General features: G+C 40.7%; 2 protein-coding genes across 7 annotated transcripts in view; one reads left to right on the top strand and one right to left on the bottom strand.

Moving 5' to 3' along the window:
• RAP1GDS1 (Rap1 GTPase-GDP dissociation stimulator 1) overlaps positions 1-6,993 on the top strand; it is a 286,317-nt gene extending 279,324 nt beyond the window's left edge. Inside the window, exon 15 of the mRNA XM_033957405.1 lies at positions 6,191-6,993. Within this exon, the coding sequence (XP_033813296.1) occupies positions 6,191-6,246 (56 nt within the window). The 3' untranslated portion in view covers positions 6,247-6,993. The remainder of the gene's footprint in view (positions 1-6,190) is intronic.
• TSPAN5 (tetraspanin 5) overlaps positions 1-14,328 on the bottom strand; it is a 223,159-nt gene that overhangs the window by 62,857 nt on the left and 145,974 nt on the right. The gene's annotated exons all lie outside the window — the stretch shown is intronic.

Genomic DNA, 14,328 nt, shown 5'->3' with positions numbered 1-14,328 from the left:
AACAGAGAATAAAACAAAGAACATCGTATTATCTTTGAATTAGAAAAGGTACAGAAAACAATGACCACCAACATGGGGGATGGAATGACTATCCTATGAGGAAAGTAAACACAAATCAATTGTTTATGCTTTCAAAAAACAGAAACACTAGGAGACACTCCGTGAAGTTACAACATATTACATTTCTAATAAATTGGAGACATTTGTTTTTTTTATTCAGTCAAAGCATAGTTAAACTTTGGAACTTTTTGCTGAAAAATGTTGTAAAAGCAGTTAACATAGCTGAGTTTTAAGAAGGTTCCAAGAAGTTCCTGGAGAAAAAGTCAATAGAGTGTTAATATGGCAGACCTGGAAAAATATGCTGCTTACCCCTGGGGTAAACAGCATGGATTCTATTTACTCTTTTTGGATGCTGCCAGGTGTTTGTTGTGACTTGGATTGATCACTACTAGAAGCAGGAATCGGGGCTAGATGGACCTTTGGTCTGATCCAGTATATCAATTGTTATGTTCTTAACTGTTAAAGATACAGTAAATGAAAATTTCTACAAAAAAAAAAGAAACTGTAATGTAATGAATAATGAGGAGAACAAAGAGAATGCATGATAAATATTTAAACATAGAAGTCAGACACAAATAAGTTAGAAAATCATTTTCTGTTTGCATTCAAAGGTTTAAAGGATTCTATCATGTGTTGAAGGCTCCTGTGGCGTTCAGCTTACAATCATATCCAAAGTAAATTCCCTTTAGGGACTGTGCTTGACACTCCATAATATAACCTCCCAGAAAGTCATGTGGCCCAGGATTTCTGATGAACAGCCTCAGGTCCTTATGGCAGTGTGTAAGCAATTCATGGGAGGGGCTCTGCTTTGTCTTAGAAGGGCCCAACAGGGGGTGGAGTAGGTTTTGGAGAGGAGGGAGAGACAGTTCCATTACCATCTGGCTACAGTTCCCTTTTCTACTGGTGCAGAAATGAATACTGTGTAAAAACACTGTGAGCAGGATGCACAAAGCTCTGACACCATGATTAAAAAATACTGTGGTGGGAGCAACTTTTTAAAAAAATTTACTGGCGATGCTCAACACAATAGCATGCAAATTATATGTATGTTATTTGTGTGCCAACAAGAGCAAAGAAATTGACCCTGGCAAGTCCACAGAGAAAACAGTCCAAGAGAAAGCAAAGAAACACTGTGAAAAGACAATGTTCCTGAAATGGACTTTATTAAAAATACTAAAAAAATCAACATAGCAATCCACATAAAAACCTTAAGGACCTAGTCCGCTGGGAGCGTTGGACCCAACACGGTCCGTGTTTCGTCAAGACAGTCTTCCTCAGGGGTCCTATAAATAATAGTATAACAATGTAATGATGTGTATGAAATGGATATAACATATGTGTTGCTGAATCTGAATATCCATGTGGCACTGTGCAGCAATGTGGTATAGTGCAAAAATTCAGCAGATGTACAAGTGACTGGTGATGTGAAAAGATAAATGGAGCTGTGAAATAGTTTGTCCAAAAGTAGTAAATGTTGAGTTGGAAAGTACTACGGCAAGATAGAGTGCTTAAGCTCTCACTATGAGATTAAAAAAAAAATTATAAAGAAAGGGAACAAAGGAGAACAAAAACTATACAGGCAGAAACGCTGGTAAAAGGAGGAGGAGCTGTGCCTAGCGCTTGCTCAGAACAATTCTCCTCCTGCTTGCCCAAAAAAGCAGCCCCTGCTCTCTCTGCCTGCCGACAGGGTAAGCCCAGATCAGCTGGGGCTTAGGAGCCGGTAGAGGTAAACTGGCAGCTGCCGCTTTCCCCTCTGGTGGGGGGCAAAAGGGTCTTGGTTTTTTTTAAATTAAATTAATTTTTATTTAATTTCAATAGACACAGCTGTTATGTGAGTGAAACCACATGCACAACAGCTTGTGACCATTGAAATCATGGCTCCATTATCCTATTCTGTGAGGGCCTTGGCGCTTTCTTCGTTTTGCTGATTGGTGTATGTACTTCGATTCCCTCTTCAATTTGTCGTCCACTACAGCTAATAATTGTAAATGGGGGAGGGAGAGCGTGCGTTCCCTTTTGGGCATCACAAGCTCATTAGAATATTAATGAGCTCCTTGCGATGCATTTGCATAGGGTTTCGGTAGAAGCCACAGAGAGCCTTTTTGAACATCGGGAGGAAGGTTTCCGTGCTAATAAGGCTACTTTTTATGAGTTTTACTTGCACAGAAACAATTTGTGCATCGGGGCCTGTACATTTTGCAGAATCACTCATTTATGGTACAATATGATGCCCTTTTCAGTTCTGTGCAGAGCAGTTATTCATTTAAAGGTATACTGTGGATATTTTTCAGTAGCCATTAATGTTTGTGATATACATAGGCACTTTTATTTTGCAAACCTTGCAGCCGATTTTCCTTTTAAAAATTAGTAACTGAAAATTACAAGCATATAAGCGCTTGCCTACTTCACATATCAGTTGAATGTGAGACTGGCCAGGTGTGTGTGAGGGGGTTGTGGGTAGAGAACAGCATAGGTATGTGTATGTGCGTTTACCTAAGTTTGTATGAGAGGGAGTAAGCAACAGGCATCCTCCATGTTTGGATGTGTTTCTGGAATGTTTCCTTTTATGCCTCAGTCAGTGACTTCTCCGCAATTAATTTCCAGAGATATATCCCTTGGGAAGAGGTATGGAAACTGTTCTCCAACATATGAGCAGAAATTTGCTGGCTAAGCATATCCTTCTCTTTTCTGACAGAGGGAAACCAAGATCCAGCTGAACAGTTTAGATTATGCACTGGCAAGAGTTTACATTAGATGAGGGAGTGACAAGACAGATAGTAGTTAATTGACTTGCCTGCCCTCCCCAAACAAGGAGTGAGACAATCACTTTTCTCACAAAGCTAGCTGTAAAAACAGGGAAGAAAAAGGAAATACCAGGATACATATTCCAACTATCTTGGGCAAGTCACTTTTCCTTGTCAGGTCCATTGTCTCAGGTACAAAATTAGATTATAAGGCTTTGGGGGCAGGAGAATACTAGTGTTTCTGAATACAACTCACCTCAAGATACTACTGAAAAAGGTTTAGATGCAGGAAGTTCAGGGCTAAGTGTAATGGAAGGACAAGAATGTGACAAGCCTTGGTAATCTTGTTTGAAGGGGGGGGGGGGGGGAAGTCTTTTATACTGGCAAGAATAGTGGATGAAATTAAAATTGATTTGGATTGTTTTGCCATTTTGTAAATGCTCTGATTTGAAAAGAGCTTCCGCTATGTTGTTTCATTTCGAACAGACCAGAATATCACTTTGAACCAGACAACAATACAGGTTAAACCAGTGTTTTTCAACCTTTTTACACCTATGGACTGGCAGAAATAAAAGAATTATTCTGTGGACCGGCGGTTGAAGAACACTGGGCTAAGTCGTGAGCCAGACCCCGCCCATCTCTACCCAATCTCCACCCCAGACCCCGCCCCCATAATAGTACTAATTGCACCTTGCACGTCCCGTGCCTCATCTGGAAGCCTTCCCTCTGACGTTGCAATGTCAGAGGGAAGGCTTCCGGTTCAGGCGCAAGATGCCCGTAGGAGCCACTGCCCGTGGCTTTGTGCACTGAATCAGTTAGGAAGAGGGAGCTGGTTCGAAGATAACGCCGCATCGATCGCACCATGGACCGGAGGTTGAAGAACACTGTTTAGGGCCTGATGCACGTGCTGGCCCTGTGGACCGGCAGGAAATTTCTGTGGACCAGCACTGGTCCATGGACCGGTGGTTGAAGAACACTGGGTTAAACCTGCCTGGATGGTTGGGGGAGGAGAGGTGTGTACCTACATGGATTGTAAACTCCATATTCTGCTATCTAAAAAAATACAATTCAAAATTCATTCGCACCACAATCTATGTTTTCCGTGTAAGAGAACAATTCTAGAAATATTCAAATAATTAAGAGATCAATATTCAAACTATTTATTTATTTATTCAATTTTCTATACTGTTCTCCCAATGGAGCTCAGAACGGTTTACATCAATTTATTCAGGTACGCAAGCATTTTTCCCTGTTTGTCCCAGCGGGACTCGAGGCAATGGGTGGATTAAGTGACTTGCCCAGGGTCACAAACAGCAGCGTGGGTTTAAACCCACAACCTCAGGGTGCTGAGGCTGTAGCTTTAACCACAACATCACACACTCCCAGGCTGGAGAACCTTCTGCTCAGTTAAATCATCGGTGGATGCCTTTCCACTGATCTTCAGTGGCACTTATACCTGGACAGTGTTGCCGAATGTTAGCACCAACCACTCTTGCACTGTCCAGTTAGTGCTGAGCTGGTACCAGTTGCAAGTGATATTCCAATTCACTAATCAGCTAAGTAAGCAGATAAAGTTTTTACTGCCAGGTCTCCTAGAAGTAGGGAGATCCTAGATTCTCTACAAAAACTATTTCAGCAGTTGGTAATGGAACCCACCCAGGATAGGGGCCATACTGGACTTAGTGCTTACAAACGGGGAAAGTGTTTCTGATGTTATAGTGGGTGATCATCTGGCATCCTGTGATCACCACATGGTGTGGTTTAATATTAAGACAGGTGTAGAGAGGGCTCTTTCAAAAGTAAAGGGTCTAGACTTAAAAAAAACAAAAAACTGTTCAGATGGGAGATTACATCAAGGAATTGTTGTCTGGATGGGAACATCTGGAAGGAGTAGGAAAACAGTGGGCAAAACTGAAAGGAGCTATTGGAAGGGCAACAAACCATTTTGAAAGGAAAGTAAGAGGAAAAGAAGGCCGCTTTGGTTCTCAAAAGTAGTAGCTGAGAAGGTAAAGTAAAAGAGGTTAGCCTTCTAAAATTACAAAAGATTGCAGAAAGAGGAAACACTGAGCTTAAAAGGAATCATAGCCTAGTGGTTAGAGCAAGGTGCTGAGAGCCAGGGTGCAAGTCACTTCACCCTCCTTACCTCAAGAAAACAAAAACACTTAGGGCTAGATTTACTAAAGCATAATATAGCATTAGCATGTTCTATTGCTGTTAACTTACATTATTAGTAACTAGGTTCCATGACATAAAATGAGACCTGCATAAAATAATGCACATTAATGTAGTTGCACCTTTTAGTAAATCTAGTTCTTGGATTATGGGCTAGAACAGGGGTAGGCAATTCTGGTCCTCAAGAGCCAGGTCAGGTTTTCAGGATATCCACAATTAATATATATGAGATGGATTTGCATGCACTGCCTCCTTGAGATGCAAATCTATCTCATGCAGATTTATTGTGGATATCCTAAAAACCTGGCCTGGCTCTGGCTCTCGAGGACCGGAATTGCCTACCCCTGGCTAGAATACCTATTGTGGGCAAATACCTATTCTACAAAAATAAAATTCTCCTTGAGCTTGGATTTGGAAAGGTAATTAAATCCAAAAGAACCACAAACACACTTCTTTATTTCTGACTGTAAGGTTAATATATTTTCTGCTAAACTGCTCAATGGCTTTCTAGGCAGCCCGACATATTGCATATGGGTCTGAATTTAGTCAGTGCAGCAGGAAAGAGACACTGAATCAATCTCTCTTCCCAGCCTTAATGCTTCTCTCCACAGAGGTCAGGACTTCATTTAAGGCTGGTTAACCACGTGAAAACAAACTGCCAAGAGTATACATCTTGAAGCCATCTGAGTGAAACCTATCATACTTACAGAGACCAGGCTGATCTTTACCCTTGCTTGAACTATTGCCAAGAAGAAAGCTTTGTGCAATATGATTAGAAAGATGAAGCATGATCCCAAGAGCAATTAATATTTACAGTGCTTTTTCAAAGTCTTCCCACCCTTGTAAATTTTTCACATTCAGATGCTTAAAAAACAGGGCTTAATTTTTTTTTTTTTTTTTGTGGTGGTGGTGGGGGGGGGGGGGGGGTAAGGAAGGATGCAATACAGTTCTTCACTTCTTATCAAACTCCAGAACCAGAAGAGCAGGGGGTGTTGTACTAAAGCAAGCCTGCAAGAAAAAGAGGGAGTAGGCATGAGCCTAGAACAGAGCTAAGAACTGCCACTCTGCTCTCTAATCTATTTTTGTCTACAATTGTGATTCTCAACCTTTCTTCTGTTGTGACATATCCGTTAATGTTTATGCATGTGACATACTGAACAAAAATGTTTTTAAAAAATGCTAATATATAATAATTATTTTTTTTTTTTTTAAAGATGCATGGGGCCCAGAGGAAGTGATGTCACCGATATGGATGGCAGTCCTCGAATGAAGCTTTGTCATGGCTGTGCTCAATTTTAGCGTTAATACCTTCAGAGAAGTGATGTCACCGATATGGATGGCAGTGCTGGAATGAAGCTTTGTCAGGGCTGTGCTGAAATTTGGCGTTAATACCCTCAGAAGCAATGTAGCTCTTCCCTGCTGCAAAGTGATTTCCTAATCACAGTAAAGAAACACACAGTTGATCTGGAAGATCTATCAATTTATGTACAGTGGCCAGCGTTTCACAATTCTGCTGCCTCAGGGTGTAAGCAGCCCGATCGAAACTTTAACGTGGGACTAACGTCTCCATGCACAGCAACGTCTCCATGCCACCCTTGGTGTACCGATTGTGAAGATAAGTCAATTTGTTTTCCACTTTAATACCTGTACTGCACAGAGCCTATAGCTACTTCAAAGGAGGCTTTTTATGCCAATGAGGTTTTTACCTGACCACCTTAAGCCACTATCGTGTGATGGGAGGGTTTGTTTCTCAGGCTTTTTCCTCCCTTGAGTTTGATACTTTGGCTTGTGTATAGTTGTGACTTAGTATTTTGCTTCTTTTTATTTTGAACAATCCGTGTGAAAGTGTTGTATGTCAGTATTATTGGATTTTCACCTATTCTATGTCATTCTGATTGTATTAATAGTGATACAGTTTAAGTCATTCAAGTGTAGCTCATCTTGCAGTGGAAAAGATGGTGGAGAAAGGAGAGGGTTTTCCCTTCTTCCCTGCAAGCCTGAAGTGGGGGAGGGGGAAGTATAAGAACCAAGGCCTCCTGCAAAATCTGTTATCTTTAGTATGATTTATCTTATTCAGGGGGGAGAAAAGGAGTAGCATGGGGGGGAGTAAGGGGGGAATTTATATTTTTAATTGTAAAATTCTTGGTCTTTGAGTTTTCTATCATTGTTCCAAATATTTTACTTTTTATATGTATAGTTCCCTTTTGTATAATAATATATATATATATATATATATATATATATTTTTTTTTTTTTTTTTTTGCAATAAACACATTTAAACATAAATTTGATGGCGTTCTTTTCAGTTATATTGAATTTTGTTTTATTGTAAACTGCTTAGATCAGGGATCTCAAAGTCCCTCCTTGAGGGCCACAATCTAGTCGGATTTTCAGGATTTCCCCAATGAATATGCATTGAAAGCAGTGCATGCACATAGATCTCATGCATATTCATTGGGGAAATCCTGAAAACCCAACTGGATTGTGGCCCTCAAGGACGGACTTTGAGACCCCTGGCTTAGATCTATGTAAGTTGAGGAGTATATCAAGTTTTAATAAGACATAAATCACTCCACTTTTGTGCACATCGGTGAGTGCATACTCACTACTCACTTATCTGCACTACAGAGTGCCAGTCCCGTTTTTCTACCGTAGACTTTAATTAGCAATCACTTTGGTTAAGCATACCAGCTGTAAGCACGTGCTCCGCTTATCTGCGTGTATTTGATTGGTCCTGTTTATACGCCACAACTTGACTGGAACTCCGTTAATGTGCACAATCTGCTCACCTGGTGTTCTTTCATTCACGTGTCCCCTGCCACCCACAACTGTCCTATTAATTAATAAATGAGCTACACCAGAGTATCACAAACTGTGTGCCATGGCGAGATTTCAGGTGTTTTGCGAGAAGCACGTCATGAAGCTGAGTCAGCTGGCATTGGCACCTTTCCTGCTCTCTGTAGGCATACTAATTTCAGGGTAACAAGCTCAGGGCCTCATCTGGAGGACCTCTGCACAAGCACGGATGTTGACGTGATGACATCACACATGCGCACGATATCTTCGCGCTGATGTCAGCGTGTGTGCGGAGACCCTCCAGCCACAGCCCTGAGTTGTGTGCCAAAGCTTGGAAAAAGTTTGCGAGACCCTGAGCTACACTTATCCTGACTACATTAGCTAACTGATATTTTTACAAAATTGTTATACTGTCCTAGTAATGCATAAATAGTGCCACACTGGCTTGTGTTAGTAGTAACATGTGGTAACAGACAGTTCAGAAAGGAATGTCAGTTATGTTCATGCTCTGATTAAAAGTAGGGTTACCAGATTTTACATTTGTAACATCCGGATTCATAGACCCGCCAATCCCTACCTTAGCCCTGCCCCTAATCCCAACCTAGCCCCGCCCCTGCTGCTTGCTGTGGTTGGGCAAGAGGGCATCCGCGCATACGACGCGATGATGTCACATTCACTCATGCACGATGACATCGTGTGGCATCCACACATGCGTGGATGCCCTCTTGCCCGACAATTTCAGAGAAAGCTTTTCATAACCCGGACAAAGTGCCGGGTTTTGAAAAGCCGTCCGGACCCCCGGATATATCCTCAAAAGGAGGATATGTCCGGAGAAATCCGGACATTTGGTAACCCTAGTAAAATGCAAATTAAACTTCAGTCCCAAGGCCTTGCACATAACTAGAGTACACTGTATGAGAACAGATAAACCAGTATGTTTCTTTTTCTGGCTTTGAAATCATACCGGTGCCTAAGACATTGCAGCTTTGTAGCTTGAATTCGGCAGGACCCTCTGCCACACTGAAGCAAACCAGACCTGTGGAATAAAGAACTGATCTCTTGGACTTAGAGCATGGTTTTTCAATAGTAGTTCAAGGTGAGTTACTTTCAAATAGTGTAGATTTTCTCTAGCTCTCTCAACAGTGGAAGAGAGAGCCACACAGAAGCAGAAACAAAGGCTCGTTTCACTGTCTTGTTTTTTTCACCACAGTGATCATATTGACTCCATCTCAGCTCACCAAGTAACACATGACCTCTCCTCCCTCTGAAGGGCTTATACAAAAACCTCCAAAGCAGGCAGAGGGAGGATTAATCCAGTATTTCTCACGGGAATGCTGGCAGACAACTGTTTTCGCTCCATATCCTTTATTTTCCCCTGATTTTGTTATTTTATTTACATATCTGTGTTATTATGTTATTGCCATACTGTGCTCACCATGCTACATCTCACCATGCCATGTTTTGTCATATTCCCCACCTTTTACAAAACTGCGGAAGCGGTTTTTAGCACAGGCCCCGATTCTGAAAAATGCGTCCAAAGTTAGGCACCGTTTAGGTTTCTTTCATAGAGAAAGAGAAATGATGCTGCTTGAATCACTCAAAGCCAGAAGGCAGTGACTCACCTCAGCATTCAATATGGATATTTAGAGCAGTGTCTCTCAAACTGTGTGCCCTGAAGAGATTCTGGGTGTGCCATGACAGATTGCAGAATTTTACTTTATTTTTAAAAATTCTCTTCATAAGTATACATTAAAATAGATGACATGTATATTGTATATGCAAGAGTCTGTCAATGTTATGAGCATCTGTGTGCAACTGTCCAGATAAGCATCATTCTTTGATGTGATTTGTCCTTGAAAACTAACGGCAAGTAATCTTATTTTTATTTTTTTATTTTTTCAAATATATTTTATTGCTTTTTGTGAAAAAATACAAACACACAAAAATGCAAGGTGTACAACAAAGTAAAGTGAGTACCAAAACACATCCCAACTTCACTATAAACCAGATACTCCCACCCCCAGTCCCCAATTTCTACAAAGGAAGAAACACAACTTATTTTTATGCAGTAATTGTCCTAACTTGAGCAACAAAGCAATCAAGGTTTTGTTACCATTTGGATCTTCTTATCTCTGCAAACTTGTATTTTCAGCTCTCACAGAAATTAAATAGAAAAATCAACAGAATGACTGCATGCAGATGGTGGATGATGAAATACATGTTTGCTTGTCAACTCTCAAGCTGTGTTTTGAATTAATTTGCACTCAAAAACAAGCACATCCATCATATTTATTAGCAATTCTATTCTATCTATTTTAGTTTCACCATTGTTACAATTACCCATACATAGCTTAAAGAGCTTTAAATTAATAATATAAGAACATAACATAAGAATAGCCTTACTGGGTCAGACCAATAGCCCGTTCTCACGGTGGCCAATCCAGGTCACTAGTATCTGGCCAAAACCCAAGGAGTAGCAACATTCCATGCTACCGATCCAGGGCAAGCACTGGTTTCCCCCATATCTTTCTCAATAACAGACTATGGACTTTTCCTCCAGGAACTTGTCCAAATCTTTCTTAAAACCAGCTACGCTATCCGCTCTTACCACATCCTCTGGCAACGCGTTCCTACCACATCTTTAAATTTAATGTTTTGTTGATTTTTCAATTTTATCATTTCAATTATAATATGGTGCAAAAAAACATTTGCTCCGTTTAGTGTGCCGGAGCTAAAAAAAAAGTTTGAGAGACACTGATTTAGAGCCATCTCTCCATGAAACATTTTCAATCATACACAACTGCACACACCATTCTAGAACCCATGTGACCTAATATCTTCAACTGCTTCAAGCACCCCCCTTTCTGCCCACACAACCAACAGAGTTAGTAGGTGCTCATCTCAATGGCACTACTCAGAGTGTGCATAGGGGGTGTCCTTGGAAGGGACAAGGGTGCCCTAGCACAGCCATGTGTACTTCACAGGTCACCCACTGATCTGTGTACATTATTCCTCAAAGAGAGCTTTGCCGAAGAAAGCTACAGATCTTATGGATCAATACCTGACTTTTTGGGGCAGTAAGTACTTTGATTTTTACAGGTCAGATCCTGCTTCTCTGAAAGTATGTGTATAATCCTTCCTCTTGGCTTCAGCTCTATTAATGGATTAGGATGAGTTGTTGCCTTCGGGGACATTGGATAAATTGTGCTTTTATGTGTCTTGACAACAACAGAGGCAATTATTAAATAAATGGGCTGCGATGCTACCAAACTGTTTTGAAATCATTTAGCGAGATCTTGAAATAAGCAAAATGGTCGAGCCACTTATTTTTGGAAATTTGTTTCACTACTTCAGATACAATAGTGCTCTAGAGTTTATGTTGTTCAGTACACCTGGTTTGCATTTCTCCACACATCTGAGCATTCAGCTCAGCTGAAGCCTGTCCTGCTATGGTCCCTGAAAATTATGACTGGGGAGTGGGGAGGACAACGAACTAAAGAACTGGAGTTAAGAATTCATGGTTCGTCATTCATAGCCACAAGCATGATAAAAGAGTGGCAACAGAAAACACTAGAAGTGGGGACATTGGATCATCTAATTTTTTATTGCCCCTGCATTAGGAATTTTTGGAATTCAATTTGGTCTCAAATAAATTGCTTATTGGAAAATCATGTGGAAATATCATATGATACTGTTCTGTTCGGTATGTCTATGAGGAAAAAAAGTCAATTATCAGCACATAACAATAAGCTTTTGATGATAATTACGGGTGTTGCTATGCAACATATTACTAACAACTGGAAAAATTATAGTAATCTCAATTATACGTTTTGGTGGAATTCCCTGTGTCATATTTACAAGATGGAAAGAGCAATTGCAATACAGAAAGGAAGTTATAAAAATTTTTTAAAGATATGGAGATCAATGGTTGATTTTTGTAGTGAATAGGCATCATTTTTCTTTGATAATATACATAGGGGGGTGGGGGATTGGAAGATAAGATGTAGCGAAATTGAAATTTTGAAGGAATATGATAGTTTTAATGATTGTATAGAAAGATGGGAGGGGGGAGGGTTTTTAATTAATTTACATATTAAGAATATAATGTATGATGTTCAAGTGTTATATGATAGTATTTCATGTTGTTCTTTTTGTGCATTTGATGTAAGCTTGAAAAAGAATAAAGAAATTTAAAAAAAAAAAAAAAGAAAACACCAGAACAGCACAGATTCTAGAAGTGCCGGTTCCAAGCAATAACTTGGTGAATCGTGTAAAGAAAGGGAAGATTCTGAAGGACCAAGAAATGCAGTCCAAAACCAAGAAAATTCAGAAATATTTCCCGTAGTTTTGGATGCCAGAGGCAGGATCAAAGAGAACCTTCAAGCACACCTGGATAAGTCGCTGACATTTTACGAACTCCAGAAAGAAGCTCTCTTTGGCACAAATACTATAGTGAGCTTTAGCAGTAAATTGGAGAGACCGAGATTATACTCCACATACCCTGTCTTAGGAATGAGGTTCATTCCTGTCATGCTCATTCCCACAAGCATATTCCAATGTTAGACCCCCCACTTGCCTCTCACTCTAACCTACATAGCAAGTTGAGAGTCCCAGGTAGCAGGCCATAGCTTATATCCAGAGGCAACATTCACAGTGCCAGGGCCCCCTCAAGCAGTAGGGGGGAGCAGGAATCCCAGAGATCACCCAGCAGCAGCACTTACAGTTGAGATTCAGGCAAGAGTTTTCAAAAGAGAGTTTTAGTGCATGAAGATTTCAGAAAAACGCCCCTATTGAGCAGAGCTCCACTGGATGGATCGAGAGGTCATCTCCTTCATCCCCTAGTAGTTGGTGAAACTGGCATGGGATACCGAGTTCTGTGACTGCTCCAGCAGAAATATGCATCTACTGGCTAAAATAAATAAATACAGTGATACCTTGGAATCCAAACTTAATCTGTTCCAGAACCCCGTTCGAGTTCCAAGACAATTTTTCCCATTGAAAATAATAGAAAATGGATTAATCCGTTCCTGGGTCCCACAAAGTCAAATTTTAACCGAAAATACACTGGATTTTAAGGTAAAATATTAACAAATATTCCAAAGTAGCATTCAGATTCTGGGGCACAAACACACACATACAATTTACAGGGCGTTCGGATTCCAAAGCAGAGTTTGGATTCCAAGACAAAATTTACTACAAAAAAAGGTTCGGATTCCAAGTCGTTCGAGTTCTTGGGCGTTCGGATTCTGAAGTACCACTGTATATGTGCTGGAACTTAAACAGTTATTTAGTTAGTTTTATAGCCTGTCTTCCCCAGAAGCCCAGAACAGGTTACAATATACTGGAGGCATTCACAATATACTGGAGGCATTGGGCTAAGGATTACTGACCATACCTTCCATCAAAGAATTCTACTACACTAGAAAAAACTAACTTTTCTGTTGTAGCTCCAACTTTATGGAACGCCATGCCATCTCAACTCTGCCTTGAAAATTCACTCGACAAATTCAAGACTAAACTAAAAATGTTCTTATTCCAAGACGCATCCCATAGCGTCTAAATATTTCCTTTCCAACAGCCTGCAAAATAAACACAAACTGCTTTTAAGAAGCGATCCCCATTCCTGGTGTTTTATCCTCCCCCCTTCTTCCCTTTAATTAATTTGTTCTTAATGATGTAATGATTAACTTTCCCCTCCCCCTTTACCCTTAAGGTCATGTTCGCATTTGTAATTTGTCTATTTAATGTTCACATTTCCCCCCCTACAAAAATTTATTTTAACCTTTCATTTTTAGCATTTTAAACTGGCCAGGTGCATGTCGATGGTCAGTATATTAAAATTAATTAAACTTGAAACTACATTCACAAACAAACTGGAGACATTAGACCAATGGGAGCACGGTAGGAGTTGGAGCAATACACCACACACAGTAATGAGTCTCTGGTGGTCGATTGCAGTTACAGTCCACTATAGCCCGGCCATTAGGGTCTCAAAGCAGGTATGCGAAGGTTTGAGAATAACATGGTTTTTTTATGTTGAAATCTGTTTTTATTAAACAACAAACCATAACACAGGCAAACAGCAGACAAAAATATATAGCAGTTTCACCCCAACCAAGGAAAACAGGGCTCCCCACCCCCCAAGAGGACCGGACTCTTATGTCCTCTCAGGTTACAAAGAACCCCAAACCCCCAGCCCCCCCCCCCAAAGGAGTAACATGGTTTTTACTGCATTCCGGAAAGGTAGCAGGCTATCTATAGCTCGGATGTCCGAGGGAAGCTGGTTCCACAGTTTTACCACGCAATGAGAAAAGGATCGTTTCCAAGCGGTTTCCACTTGGAGCTGGTGGGCCGGTGGGATGTATAGGCGGCATTACAGCTGGGATAAGTGATCTGGTCAGGTGGTAGATGGGGGAGCTTTTCCGCCATGTAATGTGTGTGGGGGAGAGGGGGGATCCGCTTCCGTACAGGTAGTCAGTATACTTCATTTGGTGCTGAGGTAATGGGATCAAAAGGACTGAGGTATTTTAGTAGCCTAACCGTGGTATGCTGAACT

Source organism: Geotrypetes seraphini, chromosome 1 (assembly GCF_902459505.1).
Source record: "Geotrypetes seraphini chromosome 1, aGeoSer1.1, whole genome shotgun sequence".
Lineage (NCBI taxonomy): Eukaryota > Metazoa > Chordata > Amphibia > Gymnophiona > Dermophiidae > Geotrypetes > Geotrypetes seraphini.
This window is presented reverse-complemented; position numbering and strand designations above follow the sequence as displayed.